Raw genomic sequence first — 21,603 nt, 5'->3', positions numbered from 1 at the left:
TCAGGCTGTGAATTGGTTATTAAAAGATACCACCTATGCCACACAGGGTTAGTATGTCTTGTATAAGGTTTAGCGTAACCTCGCATGCTCTTCCCGATCGGGGAATCTCTTGCTCAGCCCTTTGTACCCTTTGACCTGAGCTGCACAGATACAACCCTTCGGAACGTCAAATTGACGCAGGGGAAACCCTGAAACATACCAGTAATGTGGCAGAGAGGTTTTCATTTGCTGCGCTAGTATTTATTAGATGGGGTTTCGAAGGTAGCAGCCTAGGAGTGCTGCTTCTGTGACAGGGGGTTCGTATTCGTGTCTACGCTCCAACGGGTGCTGTGGGTGTTGGGGGCTGGATTGTCGGGCGCGCTTTCCACCGCGGCCGTCTCCAAGAGCTTGTTTTTTGCTGTATGATTGTTATAGAGAAGCAATGACATTCACGATTGAAATAGATGGCTAGTCAATGCTTTTGCCAGCAAGCAGATCATTGAGAAACAGAAGGAAGATCAATGATTTGATCATGTAGTATGGCTTCATACCTTCCTAGAGGGGGAAGCGGTAGCCCCAAAACTGTGGCGGATCCTATTGTGGGCCACATCACAATCTTTTCGACATGTAACCAACTACTTTGTACTAGTGTACTCCATACATGTGAACTGTTTTTTGAAAAATCACAAAAAGTGTAATTCGGAACTTTCCAAGGCTTCTTCTTCTGGCTGCGCCTGGCTACCGTCACGTGGGGCTGAGCCCCTTTTCCCCCTCATCATCCTACATATCTCTCTCATCTGTCTTCCGGAGGATGAAAATGCTGTGATAAACTTACGGTATGGCACCTACTCGGTTGCGGCGTTTGGCCATCGTCGCCCTTATCGGCGCGGTGTTGATGATTTGCATCTGCCAGCAACGTACCAAGTTCGATACTAAGCCGATAGATCTCGAGGATCAGTACCCACTACTGTACCGCCATGTCCACACACACAATACCGAGGGAGGAGGTAGGCGATCATTCACAATTCTTTAGACACAACTGACTGACTGACCCAATTGTTCTCTTACAGCATGGTATATCCCGCCAAATTGGACCAGCGCATCTAAACCACCCCCGAAGAATATCGTTGAAGCGGCCGAGCTAGCTCTTAGCGCCGCCCGAGCTTCCCCAGACGGGTACCTTCCTCACTCAACAATTCCTATGATCGTACATCAAACCTGGAAAAACACAAGAATCGACACCTGGCCCCAAATCATCCGTCACAGCGCCGAGCGATGGCTTCAGACTGCCGAAGGCGAGATGGCCTACTTTTTGTGGACGGATGAGGGAATGGAACAATTTATTCACCACTTTGAGCCGGACCTGGAGAGCCACTATGCGCATCTGGCGCGCAATGTTGAGCGATCAGATGCGTTTCGCATCGTGATTTCCAAATGGATTGGAGGTGTGGTAGGTGCAGGAATAACTTTGAGAGTCGGAGCATAATTCTAATCAGAATAGTATGGCGATATCGATACCGAACCGCTTCGCAAACCTGCCGAATGGATTACCCCGACCGATCTGCATGCCTGGAACGATACACGAGCCGGCACATCCTTTAACTCGACCGCTCCGGTACGCGCGATTGTCGGCCTCGAGGCTGATTGCCCTGAGGGGTCCGATACGTACTGGCGCATGGGCTACTCGCAGCCCGTGCAGCTTACGCAGTGGGCGTTTGCCTGGGCCCCGGGTCATCCTATCCTGCAGACATTCATCGACCGGCTATCAGCAACGATAGGAGATATCTCCAACCGCTACGGTGGATCACTCCAATCACGAGCTGCTCGACAAGAGCTTATGAATCTGGATCCGCTCACACTTACCGGTCCTGCTGCCTTCACCGACGCCGTGCGGAGTAGACTGGAAGAGGTGGCTGGCTTACGCTGGCATGCACTGTCAGGTCTGAAGGACGGAGGGAAGAGCAAGCTGGTTGATGATGTGCTTATTCTCCCAATTACTGGATTCAGGTATGATGAGCTCAGACATTGATCGATGATAGAAACGAAGAACTGACACGATGATATAGTCCGGGACGCGGCAAATATGGCAATATGGGCTCCAAGCCAATCACTGACCCTTCCGCGCGCCTGAGGCACCTGGCACAGGGATCGTGGAGGGCCTTCGACGTGAAAGTTGAGTACGGCAAATTTTGTCGGACTGTCCTGGGAATGTGTCGCGACTGGTCAAAAGTGCCTACTGTTGCTGTTCAATAATTTGGTATCTTTTGGTTTACGAACATTCAAGGCGTTTTGGGGGTTGAGGGGATCAGGATAACTCGCGAGTATAATATTATAAACGGCTCATAAGATACCCAATGAGATATTCATACATTCATCTGGAAACAGCATAAATATCCCAGTCTCGACATTAAGAACGCAAAAGGTCGATGGGGGCCGATCAGCCCGCGAGTACTAGTATACGCTACATGATGAGCGGAGCAACTACCGAGTATTTGCCAAAATATCTCCGACCGAGCTGGCCGTCTCATGTCGCCGTGCTCCGCAAATATTGAGTATATTCGAACCCATGGCGTCTTTGTCATCTTGGTATAAGTAATAGTGAGATATGAAAGAAATATAGTGATTGTATGCTATGTATTATTTACATACTACAACCAGAACGCTTTCTACGGTCTGTATTGGCGCTTTGGAGTTGCAGACGCGATAGTCAGTTATTTATCCCATTGAGGAGTCATTCCTCTACAAAATCATGTACCATCTTAATTCTAGAACTTAAGAAAGTATCTATTTTCCACCTTTTCAAGGTTTTACTTAGCATAGAATGACATTCAGTTTGACGTCACGCACGGACTTGGAGCCCTGAAGTTGCGCCTTGTGGATATATATATATATATATCTGGCACGAGCATATCCGAAAATAGTAATACTACACCTTAAGTTCCAGAGACTTAACCTTGACGAGAATGATGATATTTCCTATGAAGAAAAGGTTCAATCTAGTTTTTATGCAATATATCATATTCTTTAGGATATGATATTGTGTGAATTGGTTGTCATCTCTAATGCTAAATCCACTACTGGTATCAATCGGTAGCAACTGAGAAGGAGCGAGACGATACTTCCAGAAACAACCCCAAGCCTTCTACGAGGGGTTTTTCTCTACATAATAGATATATTTCCAATGCCTAGCTACCTCGTACCGAATTAACCTTTTACTCACAGTATCTCAACGTTACCAAAAATACATCACAGCTCATCACATTCACCGACAATAGTTAAAAATATTGTCCTCAGGCTACGAGCACCAGTCCACAAAGGTGTTGATAGGTTCCTTAATACCAAAGATGTAGGTTCAGGCATCAAAATTTAGATAATTACAGACTCGGTCTATTGATAGACATGGGCCAGCCTAGGAATCCCGCAGGTATCTACCATGGTGACGTATTTACTTGGAGAGCTCTGATATAGTTGATGTGGATGTTGGGTAATGAAATACTTTGCTCAAACGCTTTAGAAAATGTTGACCTGGACGCACCGGAGACTCTGTTATAAGGCGCCGACTTGACGCGGAGTTGATCCGAACTATAATGTTTGTGTCCTCTGAATCATAAGCAAACTGATTTGATCAGCTTCTATGGCATGATTGTTCCTTGGCTTCCCATATAGCCAACAACGGGGGAGAATAATGATTGGTGCACAGCTTGAACTTGATCCTGTCGGGCTATTCCTTCGAAGGATCGGGCAGGAGAGAGCCCAGCCAAAGGGATCAAGGCGTTCAGATCGAGGGTACTGGATCGCGACTACCAGACTAAACAAAAAGGAACAGACACGATTATGGCTGAGTCTGTTTCATCGAGATGGTGGATATTTCTGTTGGTAATTCTGGATGATACTCCAGACCCTCAACTGGTGAGCGATCTCCCGATTTTTATGCACACTGTACTATAGCATTTTTGTATATAGAATTTTGAGGATGATGAAAGCTCTGTCCTGCGTGTATTCTGGTTCAAAGGCAAGACAGACATTGGTCCTTGATCGAGAGCTTCAGTACCTGACAGAGTGCCTGCATGTGGTTTTGCTTACTTTTCGGTGCATAGGTGTCAGCATTACTCCTATGCAGGCCAAGAAGAAGCATACCCTGTTTAGGTATGAGGGTGCAAGACTACCTATGGAATGTTTCGGTAAGTGCAGCCTGCAATCTCCGCTTACGCACGGTCCAGGTACCCGGGCAAGCCAATCATCCGCTCAGGAACATCCAGCTATACAGCCTAAATAAGTTAGCTTCCTTCCTGGCTGCAGGGTTGTGGGGCGAGGAAGAGATCCTGAAGAATCCTTTCGGGCTTCATCATTCATCATATGCCGAAAATGGGGCCGACAAGATTTAGTAGCCTTGCCCGATTACATGTGTTATGCTGCCTAAACTGCAGCATCGAAATGCAGTCTGTTGCCTTTATTCTCGTCAAGGAACAATAAAACATGCTTTCTCTAGATGTTGTTGTGTCAGTTACTGTGCCGAGCTTTGAAACCATTGCGATTATACTGTCCCTAGGAAATATACTGTCAAGTACTGCTTCAAAGTCTGAAAATCGTTTTCCAAGAGCCAGGGGATGTATATGTGGCGCGTCGGCCCGTCATCGAGTGACACATGAAACGTGGGAATGCGCCGAGATTCATGTTAGCCCTTTTTGGATAATAAGAGCAGCACATTTACTCAATGCAGTAAAGGCCTTGCGACACAAGGCTCTCATCTATGCTCCAAAGTTTCTAGATTCAGGTACCCGGCTGCATTGATGAGCTGACTTTGTGGGGGCGCTTCATCTCTAGATGTTAGGACTCTGGCCCTCCACACTGCACGAAGAGAATCACCGGGGGCGGAGTGTCTTGGCAGATGTCAATGACAGGGAAGAAGACCAAAGGAATCCTGATGTTACATCTTGGCTGGTTGGTCTATTCATGCTGCGCCATCACAGACCAGGGTTGTGATGCAGATGCTGGGGCCAGATGATGGAGGCCAGACGAGGAGACCAGTAAAAGATGCCTTTCGGTAGCTATCATACAGTTCATCCACATGTTCCAGGCTCACAAGGCAGAAAATGGCCCCAGAGTAGAGGCATATTGTTGGTTTTTGTACAAGTTGTAGAGTTGGGAGAGTCTTGGAGACTTGAGATAGAAGTCCCAGGAAAAGGTATAAGTACAGCGTCCTGGCATGGTGTATCCTGCTCATCATCAACAACAACAAACAGCTTCTCTAAGAACAGCTTTCCAACAACAATCTTCTCTATCTATCCATACTTTCAAGACTATCTCGTCTATCCAAATCATTCAAAATGCAATTCACTGCTACCATCCTGATGCTCGCCACCGCCATCACCGGCGCCATTGCCGCTCCCGGCGCTCTCGAGCAGAGACAAGACACCATCGAGATCAAGGCCTGCGATGGACAGAACTTGGGAGGAACCTGCTCCAAGATTTCCATCAAGACCCAGCATGACTGCTGTATGTGACAATTACCCAACCCCGTTCTTTCTCTTTTCCGCTTTCATAGCTGATCTTTTGATTGCATCTAGTCAACCTGGAAGACAAGCCAGTCAACGACAATGTCCACTCGGTCTCCATCCCCCGGGGATACCGTTGCCGCTTCTGGGAGTATGTTCTTCTTCCTTTGTATTATGATGCTGACATCCCTGGCTGACTTGTGCTTCTTTCTTGCTCTGTAGAACCGACCGCTGCAACGGCGGTGGCACTGGCGACATCCAGTCCCCTGGAAGCGACAGCATCTCCTCCAACCGCGTCCAGTCTGTCAAGTGCTACATTAACTGAGCCACGGTTTGTTAGCAATAGGCAATGGATGAGTAACGGATTCGGCGATTGCGGGGTCTGGTACTCTTGGCTTATTGATGATAGCCAGCTATTCAGACGTTTGGAACAGTTGCTAAGATAAGGCCGGTATTTCGGATCGTGCAAATATGTATTACTTAGGTTTCTGATTCTAGATTATTATCAATTTAAAATATCCATATGAAGCGCAAACCTGACACCCGTTGTAATCCTTCTGAACTAGCATCATTTTCTTCACAGTTCTTGACGTGCTGGATGAGCCAATGACACGCTTATCTTGAAAACACAAACATGAAGAAGCATCATGGGAGCAATCCTTAGAAGGCAACGTTTATCGATATTGAATTATTTTGATCTAGCAAAGTCGGTTTGGCTCTTAAGTTATACGATGTCAGAGGGAGGTACCTAATACTAGGCCTAACAATATATGTAATCGCCCAGTACCCTGGGAATCTGGTATGTAAGAAATGCTGATGGCCTCGTCCACCTCTATTTTAGTCTTATTCCTGTTTCTTTCGAATACTTGATTTTACAAGCCAATTTTATCTCTACTTTAATCTTTACTTTAATCAATTAAATACTTGCTTTCATAAAGCCCTTCTATCTTACCTGTCCACTAAAGAGATTCGAAAAATTAACAGAGATAGAAACGAAACCTTGTGTAGGATAACTCAAATAACCGAAAAGCGACTCTGCCGCTGGTGTTACCAAATGTGATAATACCGTCTTTAACCGTTGAGGAACTAGGTTGATAATTGGGAGGGAGCCATAGCTCTCTTTGACCTTGAATAGTGACCCATCAATCTGCTCCCAGAGATACCACTATCCCTTTTGTGGAGGAATTTGATAGAGGGTCTTCGTAGCAAATATGAATATCAAAAGAGCCTATGTGGGTAGTCAATAGCGACAGGTGCTCAAAAAACTCAATGTTAGTGACAAAACCATCAGTTCTCAAGATATGCTTGAGAGTGGCGCCACAGGCACTCCACAGCGTGATAGTGTTATCAATGAAGCCTGATGCCAGAAGCTGGCCATGACCTGAGAAGGCGTCTTACCGAACCCAGCCAGGATGACCCTCCAGTGTAAGCTTTGAGAGTGCCTGTAGCAGTATCCCACACAATGCAATGGTTCCCGTGGTGAAGTCATACAGGTCGGGACTGTCTTTGATGTTGTAGTCCACATAGCTGGTGTTGACTTCAGTAAGACCCAGTGAGCAGAGGAACCAGCAGAGCAGCAGCCGCAGATAGAGCAGTAGCAGCCATAGGGCGAGACATCAAATGCACCGTGTTTGAGCCTGGTCTGTCGGGGCATCTCTTGAGGGAAGGTCATGAAGCCACCCAAGTCCGAGAATGGTAACTGAGATTTTGATCTAACCAGTAGGGAACCAAGCAGCATCTATTGAAGCACATTCGCTGTCTCTCCTCTCAGCAGCTCACCCAGAACAGCCACTACATCCTCCACTGCCTCCAAGTTCAACACTGTTTCCTCTATCTTCCTCTGCCTCTCCTGTGAGATCACTCCTTTTGTAACAGCCCGCCACTTTTCTAGCACCTCTTCGTTTGATAATCCAGGATGCACCCCTCTTGGTGCCTTCAACATAGTCTCCAGTATCTCTCCATCTTCAAAGGTAATCCTCACCCGCTGTGCCCATGAATGATCAAACTCTTTAACCTCTCGACACTCTATCATCTCCATCACCTTCCACAACTCCTCACGATTCAACTTTCCTGGTGCAAACTGCGCTGGTACAACCTCCCAATCCACTACCTGCAATGCCACTGCATATGGCACACACATCTGTGCTCCTGTCACATTAGCTGGCTTCTCCGGTGTCCAGCCACCCTTCTTCATAGCTGCTCTGGCCATTTCCGCCTCAATCTTTACCATCTTCTTCCACTCTTTCATCTTCGCGGGATACTTAGCCTGCAAATCCCTAACACAATCCACCGTACAATGCGAACCCGCCATTAATGGATACGGCTTTTGCCGTGTCTTTGCTGAATGCCATACTTCTCCAAGCCCCTTACATACCTCTTCTGGGAAGAACTTAGGTTCGGATTCCGCTCCATGTGAAAATGTCTTTAAAAAGCCACCAGATGAAGAATCAAAAATATCCTTAGTCCCAGTAACTCCCTGCTTTGCTAAATATGTAGCCAGCACGCCACTCCGCGATGCAAATCCATGCTGCATGCGTTTGACCATACTCTCAAACTGCGCAGACATAAGTCCACAGGCCTGTGTGCATGTTATGCCTAATGCATCTTCAATTTGGGCAGCAGAGAGACCGAGAATCTTGGAGACAGCAGCTACAGATGCAGCAGGGCCAAAGATTGCGCCGGAATGCCAGCCGATTGTAAGCATGTGCGATCCACCTAGGGCATGCCCTACGCGAGGACCGGTTTCGTAGCCGGCTACTAAGGCGGTTATCAAGGCACTGCCATTGACCGGGGTATTTGAGCTGTGCTCTTGTTCTGCAGCAGCGAGGACAGCAGGTAGGACGACGGAGCAAGTATGAATCGGGGCTTCGACGTGTACATCATCTATTTCGAAGCCTTGGAGAAAGGTGCTGTTGAGGAGGGCGGCAGCACTGGGTGTCAGGGCCTATTGTCATGATCATTGTTAGTAACTTAGCCTTGTCGATGCTCACTGATACTTGGCGTTGGGAATCATTGAAGGGATTAAAGGTATACCTCATTCCATCCAATCACGGTACATTTACCGCGTCCTTCGATGGCAGTGATAGCGTCGTGTGCTTTCACAGACCAAGGAAGTCGCGCGCCCAGAAGGGCGCAGGCCAAGCCATCGAGGATTTGGTATTTGGCTCGCGTACGAATCTCGATAGGGATGGAGTCCGGGGTGAGTTCTTCAAGCCAGGTGGAAAGGGTGCGGGTCACGGAGCTGTCGGTGGAAGTGGCGGGAGGAGCTGTGTGAGTGGCCATGTTGATGGGTTGGATAGATGCTTGGTCCCGATCCGTGGTAGGCCTTGGGAAGAGAAGGGTAGAGAAGATGATGATAGAGATGATTAGTGCTGCATCGCGGGAAAAGAGGGAGTCATATATAGCTAATATCCAATAAAACAAAACAGTGCTTGATAGAGTCGGCGATCGCGACCGATACTCCACTCCTTCGCTGAATTATGCTATAAGTAAACTTTATGGCGCAGAAATGCCCCGGATCGACTGGACCAGCTTGTCGGTAACTGATTCCGATTCAATAGTTTTGTAAAAGAAGGAAAGATGGAAACTCGGATATAATTGGTAGAAAGTTAATCTAAATGATATGCACGATTGAGGATTTACGGAATGACCTATCGTGTCGATCTCTATTGTTTTCCGGCTTGCCGATCGCAGCAGCCCAACACAGACTAGCAAATCATATAAACATATGATCTGTCAAAAGGTCGCAGACCGCTGTTTCGCTCATTCATACACTTTCTTTCCTGTTCTGAGGTCAATTAGGCATTACCACTTATGGGTAGATTCTGCCATCTTACCCTGTCTTAGACATGGCAAGGCTCGCCCGGGCTCACTCGTAATCGGCTCAGGTTCGGGCTTGGTTAGTACATAAGACCTGCGAACCTGGGGTTACTAGGCTGGACCTGCCTGCCAAGCTTCGAACCCCCGATCAAGCTGCCAAGTATTCCTATTGGTTCTGGTATTTCAAAGCCCCCTTTGAATCCGGTTTAACCCCAGTTCACTGGGGTTGGTCCTGGTTCACCGCATATGCGGCGGCATTAGGACTTTGCAAATTTGTATGGGCCGAGTCTTTCGGTATTAGATATAGTATGATTCATTTTCGGGATACAGTGCCTTTGCACTCTATATCAGATTTAAATAAAATTTAGAAAATCAGTAAAGAGGGTAGGTGCAAGAACACCCTAGCTATGCTAGTATTAAGATAATCCGAACCCACATACATAGATACACACATACACACTACATAAGAAATACAGATTGTGTAGAGTGATATGGAAATGAGTAGATTGCTATTGCTGGACTCTCGCAGGACCAAGTTCAAAGCCCTTCGTTACATGGACACCAATATACCGACGAGGTCAATTAGTATCCCAAACCTATCCCAGACTTGCGTTGACCATAGGAATGATGCCATTATCAATTGCCTCGGTTGATCGCCAACCAGACCACGTATGATCTAGAAGACCTGGTGATGATAGTTAGTCACCTAACGCGGACTGCTGACAGCAAGGATAAGAAACGGTAAACTTACCCCATGTCTCATCATAATCCTGTATTCCCTGTCGGACATAATAACTGCCCGAAAGCACCCAAATCATCCACCCGGCATGAACGCTAGGTAACCATTCCCTCAGGCATGAGGCATATACTTCCGTATAGGTGGAATCATCTTGCTCGTACCCGAACTCTGTCATCACGACCGGAAGCACATTTACGATGCTCGAGTCGTCCGTCTCTAGGGCATCGAAGCCATCGCTCAACAAGCTAGATGAGAGACTACTGCAGCTTGTAGCAGATGAGTCATAGTTGTGAAGCTCTAGTACAATTTTATCTTCAAAGTCAAAATCGCTCTTCTTGAAGACGGTACCGTCGCCTAGGTCTGAGGCCGTCGGTATCGGTGAGAGTGTGACATCGTAATTGAGACCTGAGAAGAAGAGGAGTAGGTCTGAGTTGACGGAGTGAACTTGGTTCGCGTTCTCGACCATGTTGCTGTACCATGTTTCCCAGTTGTAGGTGTCGTCTGCAAGTGTCGTGTTGTCATCAGGGCTGCGAAGTTCGTTGCGCATGCCAATGCTTTTTACGGCGGGCAAGGTTTTGACCTGTATCGGATTTGCGTTAGCCCTGAGGGCTGAAGATGGGAAGGGTTTGTAGCTTACGTGCTCGGCCATATACTTCCAACCTCTGTGCCAGTTGCTTACGTTGAAGTAAGTATCTCCGAACCAGGCGTTTCCATCAGTAGTCGAGCAGCACCAACTTGCTTTGGAGACATGGTTGTCTAGATGCACGTAGATACCTTGGTTGTAGCATTCTTCGGCTACTGCGTCGTATACCTAGATACCTTTAACATCGAATGTAATGAGTTCTGAGAGATACGACTTACCTCCAGTCGTGTGGTATTTTCCCCAAACTGTGGGTTATTACTGACGATATCGTCGTAGATCTTGGTTCCGTTTGTTTCGCCCAGAGCGTTAATCAAGGACGTTTTGATCGGTACGTCCGCTCCGGTCTCGTAGATGTCATCGATCATTTCGATAGCAAAGGTAAGGCGAATGACATTCATGCCTAGATCCTTGATCTTGCCGACGATGTACTCGATGGATTGATACTGCAGCCCTTCAGGCAACATGGCCACCTCAGCACCGGGCCAGTTGACCCCCGCATAGGTGACATTATTCCCGTCGGTGTCGACAATCCATCGACCTGAGGTGGATAGAGGAGAAGAAGAAATTGAGGCGACGAGGCCTGGTGCTGCGAGGCAGAGCAATGTCAAGCTGTTGCCAAGATGCATTGTACTAGGTGCTGCTTGAAGTTAGCTCGATTTGTCCCCTCAGGGTGTTCTGCAAGGACCCTTTATATAAACGCTCTACATGCGACTTCCCGGGATTCTGCATAGTGAATGCACATCCCCGAAGCCCCTGATGATGACCGCATGATCAAAGCCAGTTCCTGAGGATGTCGCCAATGAGAACAGCAGCGCAAAGCCTTTTCCGGACCGGTTGTCTGCAATTCGCGGACATGTCCGTGGATAAGCCTTGATTGTCAGGTTCTTCAGGCGGGGAAATGCAAGACAAACATGTGTCGGTCTACGCAACACGCGTTGCAATATAACCGACTGGGGAGGAGTGCCTGAGCGATATTTGCGGGGAGAAATTATCCGCCTATGGATCTTAAGGTTTCTCCTGTCTTGGATTACTTCAGCATCAACTGCAGATCACAACGATCTTGCACGCTCTGGTAGCTACTTACTGGCGAAATCCGTTTGCCTCCGACACTATCTTGTTAACCGAAGACAGTGCACACAATATTCTATGACTGCTGGCCGGCTAACTACTCACCCGACAACAGATATTAATTCTTTGATAGGGTGATCGGTAAAGAAAATAGAAGAATCAGGTCACTGCAGAGTGTTCTCCGAGCGGGGGTTGTATCTGCTGATCTTCTCTTCGTGCAATGACGTGGGGGGTCGTGCTGAAGCTACTTACTAGGGTGCATGCATGCCCCGCCCTGGCGGGTAAGCCATTAGAGGAAATTAACCGATGGAGCTGGCCATTGCTGCAGTAGGGTGGACGCTTTGAAGAGGCAAGGATCTTGCGAAGAAAGGGTTAAGGCATAGTATGGGCTCTTCGCATTTCCATGCTCATTCTGCTCGATAATAGTTCATTTTGTGCTCACCTGGCTGCCTTCTTATAACCCCACCAATAAAGGAAGGTGAAGTGGAGATTCAACGATCCTGCAGATGTGCAGAGAGACTGAACATATTGCCCTCTTATTTTATATCATAGTCACGAGCGACTGGATAATAAATGAACAAAATTCGAGGTGGGTAAGAACATCATCGCATGTACTACTGAGTAAACGGTAGGTTGGGTTTAAACTGGGGCTTCACACTGAAAACAACTTCTCTCGATGATGGACAGGCCCAGTAACCTTATTACATTCAGATTTAATACGGCCGTTGATGAGTAGTAACCTAGATTAGAAGCTGACTTGAGATGTCCTCAGTACATACCTGCTCCCTGGTGTAAGGTGAGTGAGTATTTCAAAGGCCGAGCCCTCACGGATTTTGGTTTTGATGGAAGGTCAAGTGCGCCTCGGGAAATATTTTCGCTCTGAAGATCACAACGCCAAACTTAGAAATGCATATATTATGAGAAGATACCTACTTTATCTAGTGGCTAGAGATATTCGAAGAAACATAAAGGATGAGAGGATGAGAAGTAGAAGCGCAAGGCATCCATAAGGCATCAAACAGGCCGAATCGGGCCATCCCACCCATTCCTGCCGCCAACCGGCATCCCATCGACTCGCTCCTCTTCAATTTATCTTCTCCCGTTATCCATCTACTTCACTAGCATTCGAGTAGATGCAATTTTCACAATTGCCATCGCTTAGCTACATGTACTTGCGCGGGTGTCTCTATCACCCTTCGGAAACTTTTTCTCTCCGCCTGACACCCCGCGTCCAGAGCCAGTCTTGGTGGGGGACCGGTTAGTGTCAGCCGAGAACCTGCAGTTGCTGACAGCAGAATATCTCACTCCCCTGGTCGTACCTGCACAATTTAGCTCTAATCTAATCGATAATAGATGCTGCATGTAGTCTAGATCGTGACATGGTTGTCGTTGGACTCGTGTTCGGACCTCTACATGGGTTGCCTTATGACGTCCCTCTGACCGAGATCGACAACCCTTGATACAATACAACCCCACAATATCAGTCTAAACGTTATGTTCTTTGTCGACATGGGCGTAGAAGCGCTGGAAGGAGGTGCCATGAGTGATGGATATTCTGTCACTTCTCAGTAAGCTTACGGCTTAGCAAGGCAAGCTGACGTGGGTCTTGGCCCCCAAGCTTACCAAGCTGCTGGAGGGGTCTACCTACATCTACATCCATGTCGGCCCTCGTACCCCTCCATCGGATGAAGTTCTACTTATCAACTTATCTTCGAGGTTGTGCAGCCACCGCATGACCATGTCCGACCACGTCCTGTCCCAAATTCCCGTTCTCCAGGGCACCGTGGCCGCCGACTGTGAGATTTTGCACGACCCGAATGATGCATGGTTTCAGCAACGCTTAGCTCGATGGACTGATATCGACCGGAAAGTTCCGGCTGCCATTGTTCTTCCTCGCACTGAGGATGCCTGTTTGAAGACGGTAAGATGAGCCTTGCAAGTACACGGACTTTGAGGTCAGCCATTAACACTGGGCATAGGTGCAATGGGCTCTCAAGTCAAGCATTCCATTCGTGCCGAAAAGCGGCGGTCATAGTCCCTGGTCAACAATTGGATCAGACGGAATCATTATTGATCTCAGTTTGTATTCTGCAGTTCGAGTTGATGCGGGTGCGCGCACAGCCACCGTGATTGGCAGTGTTTTGGCCAAGGAAGTGTCTGTGTGTCTAGCGGAAGCAGGTTTTTTCACAGGTATATATGAACCTCTGATTATTGCTCGCTCCGACATATTTGACGTCTATTCTAACACGGTCAATTCACACAGCACTCGGGAATGGCAACAGCGTTGGTGCCATCCCGTACCTGCTTGGTGGCGGGGGCTCGATCACCAATTCCATCACCGGCTTCGGATCGGATCAGATTTTGGCGGCGCGCGTAATCACAGCAAAGGGCGAGCTGATCGAAGTAACAGAGGAGACGCACCCGGATTTACTCTGGGCATTGAAAGGAGCTGGTCAGTTCTTCGGCCTGGTCACTCAGCTCACGGTTCGTGCGCACCCTTTATCGCTACTACGGAAAAAACAGGGCTTGATATGGGTGGGGGCCTTTATCTTCCCACTTGATCGGGCGGTGGAGGTGGCTCGAGTCATGAAGCAAATCATGGATGATCCCCAACACGCGACGGCGGGCCTCATGATGATCATTGCCCCGCCACCCGCGCGCGTTCCATCTCTGGTGATTTCCGCCCGTTATACCGGCGATGAGGCCCCAGAGGTGCCATTCAAGGCTTTGTATGACCTTCAGCCAACCGCTACCATGGGCAGAGATCTACCTATCCAGAACGTCAATGATGAGCGAGAAGCCCTATGCGCCAAAGGTGACTTCAAGAGGTTCGGTATCGTGGGGTTGCATGAATTTCGCATCGACGGATTCGTGCAGGCCATCGAAGTCTGGAAGAAATTGATCCATGAGTGTCCCGATGCCATAAACTCAGCTTTCAACTTACAGTGGGACTCACGAGCGGTTAAGACGCCCGAAAAAGAGTCTGCCATGTCGTCGCATGATGTCCGCTACTGGCAGTAGGTTTTCCTGGCTCCTTTTGACATTGCAACGCTAACTGTGGACGTATTCAAGAGTCAACATTATCTGGCATACAGATGAGAAAAACAGACGCAAGGTCGACGAATACAACGATGAGTGCGTCGCTCTGATGCGGGGCCCGGACGAAACACAGTACATCGACTTCCAGAATGCGACTCGGGCGGGTCCTATCCAACGACGGTATCGGGGGGAGGCTCGGCTAAAAAAGCTTCGACAGCTCAAGAGAGAATGGGATCCTCAGGGTGTGTTTACCAGGCAATTGCTGGATATTGATTAGTTCAAACGATGCAACGAAATTAGACTGGTATAAAGACGGGCCGTTGTGTCTAAGATCGAGGCTTCATGATACTCAGTGACAATGACACTTCACTGGGGTTAACCCTACAGAAATTTTCTTTCGTCGGCGTAGCCGTGGGCGACACAGGAATGAGAGATATTGCATGTCTCAGACACGCATACTGTCGGTCTCGCGTGTCTCGTAGCCACGGCCGTTTTATCCGCGGCGACCCGCGTATCCGATAGGCATCTAACAACCTCAATAAGCGATCTGGAAAAGGCCTCAGCAATGTGTTATATTAGCCTTTCAGGCGACGAAAGACTCACCAGCCCCGTCAGAAGGTGGGTGATTAGGACCACAGAGAATAAGAAACATGAATCAGCTGGCCGGCGGAAGCGCGGTGGTATCCGGCGAAGGCTTATCACGGCAGCTCAGTCGGTTCTCCGATGCTCCCCCGGTGGCCCTAAATTGGCACTGACGAATAGCTGCCATCCTCGCCCGACTAGTGCCCGATAACACCAGGACTAACCGACGCGACGGCATTAGTTCTTCGATAGCGTGGGAAGACCATAGAGAGACGCGGCCGATAAGCTGCAGAGGAGCTTTCCGTGGGCTGACCAGTGCCTATCAGCAACTGGAGACGCGGTGGACACCCCCGCAATCGCAAGACCGCCTCGACACCGTCCATCCAGGCACCATCGCAACGGCAAACCTGCCTCTCCTCCAATCAAACCATGGACGATATATTGCTAGCGGCGGTGAGAACAGCAGGTCGGATGTCGCAATTAATTCTCGCATCGTCCCTCACTGCAAGGGGCCCACTTCCGGAGCTCTGCGGCGTTGTTATTTAAATCTGCCGTCGCGACCTGTCGGCCATCAGCCATTGTGTCTGGTTACAATTGCGCACATTCAATTTCAGCATGTTGGTCCGTCAGCTTGCCCTAGCTTTGGCCATTGCGGTCTTGTCCGATGCCATTCCGACGTCTATCAAGCATGTTCTTCACGAGAAACGTCACAAGCCCGCATCCGATTGGGTGAAGGGTGCGCGCGTTGAGAGCGATGCGGTCCTGCCTGTGCGCATTGGCCTTGCCCAGAACAACTTGGACAAGGGTTACGATTTTCTGATGGAAGTGTGAGTCTCGACTGACATTCCATTCTGTCATCGAATCGGTCTTGGAATCGATGAAGGACCTTGAAGAATGAAGCTTACTTGTATGATTTTGCACAGGTCGGACCCCAAGTCTTCCAAGTACGGTCAGTACTGGTCGGCAGACGAGGTACACGACATCTTTCAGCCATCCGAAGAGGCTGTCGAGGCTGTGAGAGAATGGCTCGTCGCCTCTGGTATTCATCCGTCACGGGTGGTGCACTCCGACAACAAAGGCTGGCTCGCCTTTGACGCCTACGCCCATGAAGCCGAGAGGCTATTCATGACGGAATTTCACGAGCACGAGAGTGACCGAAGTGCTAAGATCAGAGTCGGATGCGACCAGTAAGCTGAATTCCTTGCCACTGTTCAAGCAATTGTTAATTAGGATCTAGATACCACGTCCCCGAACATATCCAGAAGCACATCGACTACGTCACCCCTGGAGTGAAGCTCACCCAAGTCGTGAAGCGGACCAAGAAAGTCAAGCGTGCCTCCCAACTAGCTCACTCCTCTAAGGCCAAGTCTGCTGCTCAAGGCTCGCAGACACTTCCTAGCAAGGCCAAGTTCCTGCCTGAAGACCTCCGCGGCTGTGGTTACAACATTACCCCTTCATGCATCAAGGCCTTGTACCAGATCCCCGACGCTAAGACAGCGACCCCGAACAACAGCCTCGGTCTGTACGAGCAGGGTGACTACTTTGCCAAGTCTGACCTCGACCTCTTCTACAAGGAGTATGCGCCTTGGGTTCCCCAGGGTACCTATCCCATTCCGGCCCTGATCGATGGCGCCAATTACTCAGTGCCTTCATGGAGTTCCTTGAACACGGGTGAATCCGACATTGATATTGACATGGCGTGAGTTAGTCCCACATTATACTATCAGTCCAATACTGATGTAGTGAAGCTACTCCCTCCTCTATCCCCAGCAAGTTACCCTCTACCAGGTTGATGACCAGCTCTACGAACCGGTCGAGGTCGACACAACCAACCTGTTCAACACCTTCCTCGACGCTCTCGACGGTGTAAGTCCACACCCCATCTCCAGCCCTACACCGCTAACAGCTCCAGTCCTACTGCACTTACAGCGCCTACGGCGAGACCGGCGATGACCCGTCGATCGACCCCGTATACCCCGACCCCCGCCCCGGTGGCTACAAAGGTACCGCCCTATACCACCTCCCCCCCCCCCAATACGATCGACCCTAACCCACGACAGGAAAACTCCAATGCGGCGTCTACAAGCCCACGAACGTAATCAGCGCCTCCTACGGCCAATCCGAAGCCGACCTCCCCGTCAGCTACACCAAGCGGCAATGCAACGAGTTCATGAAGCTCGGTCTACAGGGCCACTCCATCCTCTTCGCGTCGGGCGACTACGGCGTCGCATCTTTCGCCGGCGACGGCGACGAGAACGGCTGTCTCGGCCCAGAGGGCAAGATCTTCAACCCCCAGTACCCCTCCAACTGTCCCTACGTCACCTCCGTCGGCGGCACCATGTTGTACGGCTACCAGACCGTCAACGACAGCGAGAGCGTCATGCACGTCAACCTCGGCGGGACCGCAAGTAACTTCAGTACCTCCGGTGGATTTTCGAACTACTTCCCCCAGCCGGCGTATCAGTATGCTGCTGTGGAGCAGTACTTCCAGACTGCAAATCTGTCGTACCCATACTACTCGGAGTTTGAGGTCGATGTTAACACGACCAAGGGCCTCTATAATCGTCTTGGTCGCGCTTATCCTGATGTCTCGGCCAATGGAGCCCATTTCAGAGCTTACATGGATGGGTACGATTATCATTGGTATGGGTCGAGTTTGGCGTCGCCTTTGTTTGCGTCGGTTCTTACTTTGGTATGTTTATTATCTTATTTGGTAGCTCGCTTGGGTGGGGACAGTGATGCTGACAACTGTTTGCAGCTTAACGAGGAACGCTTCGCTATCGGCAAGGGCCCTGTCGGATTTGTGAACCCCGTGCTTTATGCTTATCCGCAGGTGCTGAATGATATCACTAACGGTACTAATGCTGGGTGTGGAACGTATGGATTTAGTGCTATTCAAGGGTAAGTGCTAATTATTCGGTTGTTTGGAGTGTGTACTAATTGAGGAATACAGATGGGATCCCGCTAGTGGCTTGGGTACGCCCAATTACCCCTTGATGAGGGAGCTGTTCCTCTCTCTGCCTTAGGCTCCATGGTGCTTTGTTGGTTGATAGGTGGTCAATGGGTGTATATATGTCTGATGTGGAAATAGTTACGATGCTAGGATAATGTGTAGACAAGTATGAATGGTTATTTATCCCACTTGTCACTATTATGACGATACTCATGTCCTCTGTATATGTTCAACTACAGTAAAACGTTCAAAGAAATTGGTCAAAAGTTGACTATTCGCTGTCTATTTGTAGTCTATGTATGAACATTATCAAAAAGCCTAGCCCAAGGGATATCAAAAAAACATAGGAAAAACACTAAATCGATACTACATAACCACCCAAGAAATATTTATAAATGTATTAAAACCGCTCATACCTCCCATCCATCTCGACCAAATGCACCGCACTCGTCGAATCCCGCTCCGACCGTGTCGTGTAATCAACGGAGATATTGACAGACTTGGAGATCTTGCTGTTCGTTACCCCCGAGGAGGCACCTCCGTTGTGGTACAAGGAGTTGGTTCGGTCGTAGGTCCGTCGCTGTGTGCTGCCGGGAAGACCCGGAACGTAGTGGTTTATGAAGGCGCGGGCGGCGGGTAGACAGGTCGTCATGATTGCGATTTGGGATTCGATGACGGACCAGTGGATGAGGGGTTGGAGACCAGCTGTATAGAATTGAGTTAGTGGGGTGGGATTGGAGATTATTGAAGAGTGGAGAGGTTGTACCGGTCAGGTTGGTGGTCCAGCGATTTTCCCAGAATACGACCACACGGATGATGGCGATGATGGTTAAACTTAGAGTTTTATTAGCAAGGCGGAAATGCAGTGCATGAGCAGGTTGTGCTTACATGAGACCCATCATGAACATCAGTGCCACGGTGATCTTCTTCATCCATGGCAGCTGCAGCTTGCTCACTTCGTAGATCGGTAGGAGGACGATGACGACGTCGACGAAAATGTTGACAAGGCAGTGGACTAAAACGGCCGCGATGAAATTGATGCATGTGCCGACCCCTTCGTATTCCCCGGTCCAATTATCCCAGTCAAGATGGACTGGCACGCATCGAAGCAGATCCACGAGGGCGAACGTGATACCGATGGCGGCGTTAATGCCGATGAGGATGTATGCGCATATGCGGAAAACACGGGACTGGAAGATTCGCAGCAGGAAGAGTAAGACGGAAATCTTGCAGAGCGAGATTTGGATCTTGTACATCATCGCCAATCCTTCGAAATACTGGAAGACTAATGTGACGTGGTGGAAGGGTAAGATATCCCAGGTGTTCATTCCGAATCCATATTTGATCACTGTTTTGTTAGATTATGCCAGGTGTGTGGAAAGATAGTGACTTACTGTATGTATTGACGACAAACAAGCCAACTCCCAGTATCTATTAGCTGTTAGAAGCGTAACGATGCCAGGTACTGAAAGAGCGCTTACCCATGCGATCGTGACAGTATAGTCGTCAAGTCCCCAGCCACCAGCGAGGTTTGCGACCTTCGCCGCTATCCGGATGAAGAAGAATATCGTGGCAAGGATAGCAGGTGCAAGGGTGGAGGGATCAACGAGAGGGGGCCCCTTCTTGATGGGTTGGTCGCATTCCAATTCATACAAATGCCTCGTGACTGCGAGATGTTAGGCATGCATGAACGACAGTGTGAGTAAAGTGTAGCTGGATGCTCACTATAGTATTCCAGTGCACTGCAGTTAGACAATGCGCAAGTCACTAGCGATGACTTGCTGGCATCGCCGGTGCATACACATGATGCATCGGTTATGGTGCAATTTGGAGATTCTTGGTGCAAGCAAGACACCTGGGGACATGGTCAATGAAAGCGGAACCCCCGAGAGAGAATCCCACTTACCGCACACTCTGGAAATTCCGTGGCATTCGACGACACGGCGAACACAGACACCGTCAATGCTGCCAATATCGTGAATAACAGCTGATGTATCTTCATTGTGATGTGGGATGTAACTCAGAGGAGTAACATCCCAGGACAAAGGCAACAGGCAAACGGGGAAGCCAGTCGGCGGAAAAGGGATTTCTCCCGGTCACCCTTTATAATCAATCTCCCTCGGCATCTACGCCATGTGGATTTCGAAACACCAGTCGATATTCGTCAGGAGCAAGCTTTTTTTTTCACACGGGGGCGTGCTTGGCCCGAGTTCCCTTCCCAGTATATTTGTGGTCCAGACTCCCGGTTCGTCCAGTGATCGTTGTGATGGAGAACTCTGAGCGTATCGATTAAATGGACAACTTGAGTTTGCGTCCCGAAGTGACGCAGCTTGATTTTGTGGATGAACATGCCTTGCACTGGCGGAAGTGTGCGCGATCCATTTTGCATTAGGACCGTGGGTTCAGTGAGACACGGGCGTTTCCACGAGGAGGGGACCAATCCGAGGGGGCATGGCTGGCTGGGCGATCGGATGCAGGACTGCATCCGTCCGGTAGAAACTTAGATTAGGGTGGATCCTACTGCCCGGTCCACTTGAAGCCGGATCTGAGACACCAGTTGGGAATCATCTGCCGATATCCACCACTCCTCTCCAATCACCTGGCGACGGAGCATTTGGAATGCCGCTTCTCCTGACTCAGAGGAGCCGACGACCCTGTGCGTCTCCCGCGCCCAGCTTGACGCCATGTCGCTTAGAGCCTTGGAGGGACGAAGATGGGGTTCTCATCTCAGCTGGGGGGTATTCTCGTGGCTACGGAGGCGAGAAGTCCTGACTCGTTTTGAGTTCTAGGCGCACATCTCGCCTGGCTGTAGTTGGTTGCAGTGCAGGCACTAATGTGCAAGTGACTTTGGTGGTGAAACGGAGCCCTATTCATGGGTTGTGGGTGAACTCAAGGAAGGCACGTGGACCGCCTTCCAAGAACTTTCCAGTAAAATCTCCGAGCCTCGGTCCTAGTCCGTAGAGACGTTGCAATCCCTGGATTTAGGGCACGTAGAGGCGGTTGTGCGTGCCAAAAAATGGGGAAATAATATCATTTTAAGCTCAAGCTAGCGCGCCAAGTGGCTCGTCGTTTGAAATTGATGTGTTTTTGAACACCGCTTGCTGCTTTAGGATTAGTCGCAGTTAAAATATTTGCGCTAACCCAGACAGGACTGGTTTCCACGTGGGGATTCTCCCTGCCTGAGGATCTCTTCCCGATTACTCAGCATCTCAGTGGCTGAGTGACGCGGTCATTGATCTATCAGAAACAACAATGATCTCTTAATTGATTACCCACAGACACCTCG

The 21,603-nt window shown here is 49.2% G+C and overlaps 7 protein-coding genes across 7 annotated transcripts; 4 read left to right on the top strand and 3 right to left on the bottom strand.

The window, feature by feature from the left end:
* Positions 1–817: 817 nt before the first annotated feature.
* Positions 818–2,232, top strand: AtWU_03824 (alpha-1,6-mannosyltransferase; the record flags this gene model as incomplete). Its single annotated transcript, XM_035498935.1, has 4 exons — positions 818–986; positions 1,050–1,429; positions 1,481–1,986; positions 2,046–2,232. The coding sequence occupies 4 exons, from the start codon at positions 818–820 to the stop codon at positions 2,230–2,232; spliced, it is 1,242 nt and encodes a 413-aa protein (XP_035354828.1).
* Positions 2,233–5,306: 3,074 nt separating this feature from the next.
* AtWU_03823 (uncharacterized protein) lies at positions 5,307–5,799 on the top strand (the record flags this gene model as incomplete). Its single annotated transcript, XM_035498934.1, has 3 exons — positions 5,307–5,475; positions 5,547–5,625; positions 5,697–5,799. The coding sequence occupies 3 exons, from the start codon at positions 5,307–5,309 to the stop codon at positions 5,797–5,799; spliced, it is 351 nt and encodes a 116-aa protein (XP_035354827.1).
* A 1,413-nt stretch (positions 5,800–7,212) lies between these two features.
* AtWU_03822 (MmgE/PrpD family protein) lies at positions 7,213–8,756 on the bottom strand (the record flags this gene model as incomplete). Its single annotated transcript, XM_035498933.1, has 2 exons — positions 7,213–8,418; positions 8,508–8,756. The coding sequence occupies 2 exons, from the start codon at positions 8,754–8,756 to the stop codon at positions 7,213–7,215; spliced, it is 1,455 nt and encodes a 484-aa protein (XP_035354826.1).
* Positions 8,757–9,889: 1,133 nt separating this feature from the next.
* Positions 9,890–11,301, bottom strand: AtWU_03821 (cellulase family protein; the record flags this gene model as incomplete). Its single annotated transcript, XM_035498932.1, has 4 exons — positions 9,890–9,978; positions 10,045–10,612; positions 10,670–10,843; positions 10,894–11,301. 4 exons carry the CDS (start codon positions 11,299–11,301, stop codon positions 9,890–9,892), a joined length of 1,239 nt encoding a protein of 412 aa, XP_035354825.1.
* A 2,180-nt stretch (positions 11,302–13,481) lies between these two features.
* Positions 13,482–15,059, top strand: AtWU_03820 (FAD-binding oxidoreductase; the record flags this gene model as incomplete). Its single annotated transcript, XM_035498931.1, has 4 exons — positions 13,482–13,664; positions 13,723–13,933; positions 14,007–14,760; positions 14,816–15,059. The coding sequence occupies 4 exons, from the start codon at positions 13,482–13,484 to the stop codon at positions 15,057–15,059; spliced, it is 1,392 nt and encodes a 463-aa protein (XP_035354824.1).
* Positions 15,060–15,979: 920 nt separating this feature from the next.
* Positions 15,980–18,390, top strand: AtWU_03819 (S53 family peptidase; the record flags this gene model as incomplete). Its single annotated transcript, XM_035498930.1, has 8 exons — positions 15,980–16,191; positions 16,288–16,551; positions 16,602–17,063; positions 17,113–17,230; positions 17,277–17,367; positions 17,425–18,056; positions 18,123–18,265; positions 18,318–18,390. 8 exons carry the CDS (start codon positions 15,980–15,982, stop codon positions 18,388–18,390), a joined length of 1,995 nt encoding a protein of 664 aa, XP_035354823.1.
* Positions 18,391–18,717: 327 nt separating this feature from the next.
* On the bottom strand, positions 18,718–20,319 carry AtWU_03818 (CFEM domain-containing protein; the record flags this gene model as incomplete). The annotated part of the gene is made up of 7 exons (XM_035498929.1): positions 18,718–19,022; positions 19,084–19,151; positions 19,206–19,665; positions 19,712–19,748; positions 19,799–19,983; positions 20,043–20,172; positions 20,224–20,319. The coding sequence occupies 7 exons, from the start codon at positions 20,317–20,319 to the stop codon at positions 18,718–18,720; spliced, it is 1,281 nt and encodes a 426-aa protein (XP_035354822.1).
* Positions 20,320–21,603: the final 1,284 nt, after the last annotated feature.

This window comes from Aspergillus tubingensis (assembly GCF_013340325.1).
Source record: "Aspergillus tubingensis WU-2223L DNA, scaffold_6, whole genome shotgun sequence".
In the NCBI taxonomy this organism is placed as follows: domain Eukaryota; kingdom Fungi; phylum Ascomycota; class Eurotiomycetes; order Eurotiales; family Aspergillaceae; genus Aspergillus; species Aspergillus tubingensis.
The sequence above is the reverse complement of the archived record's forward strand: the minus strand, read 5'-3'. Positions and strand labels throughout refer to the sequence as shown.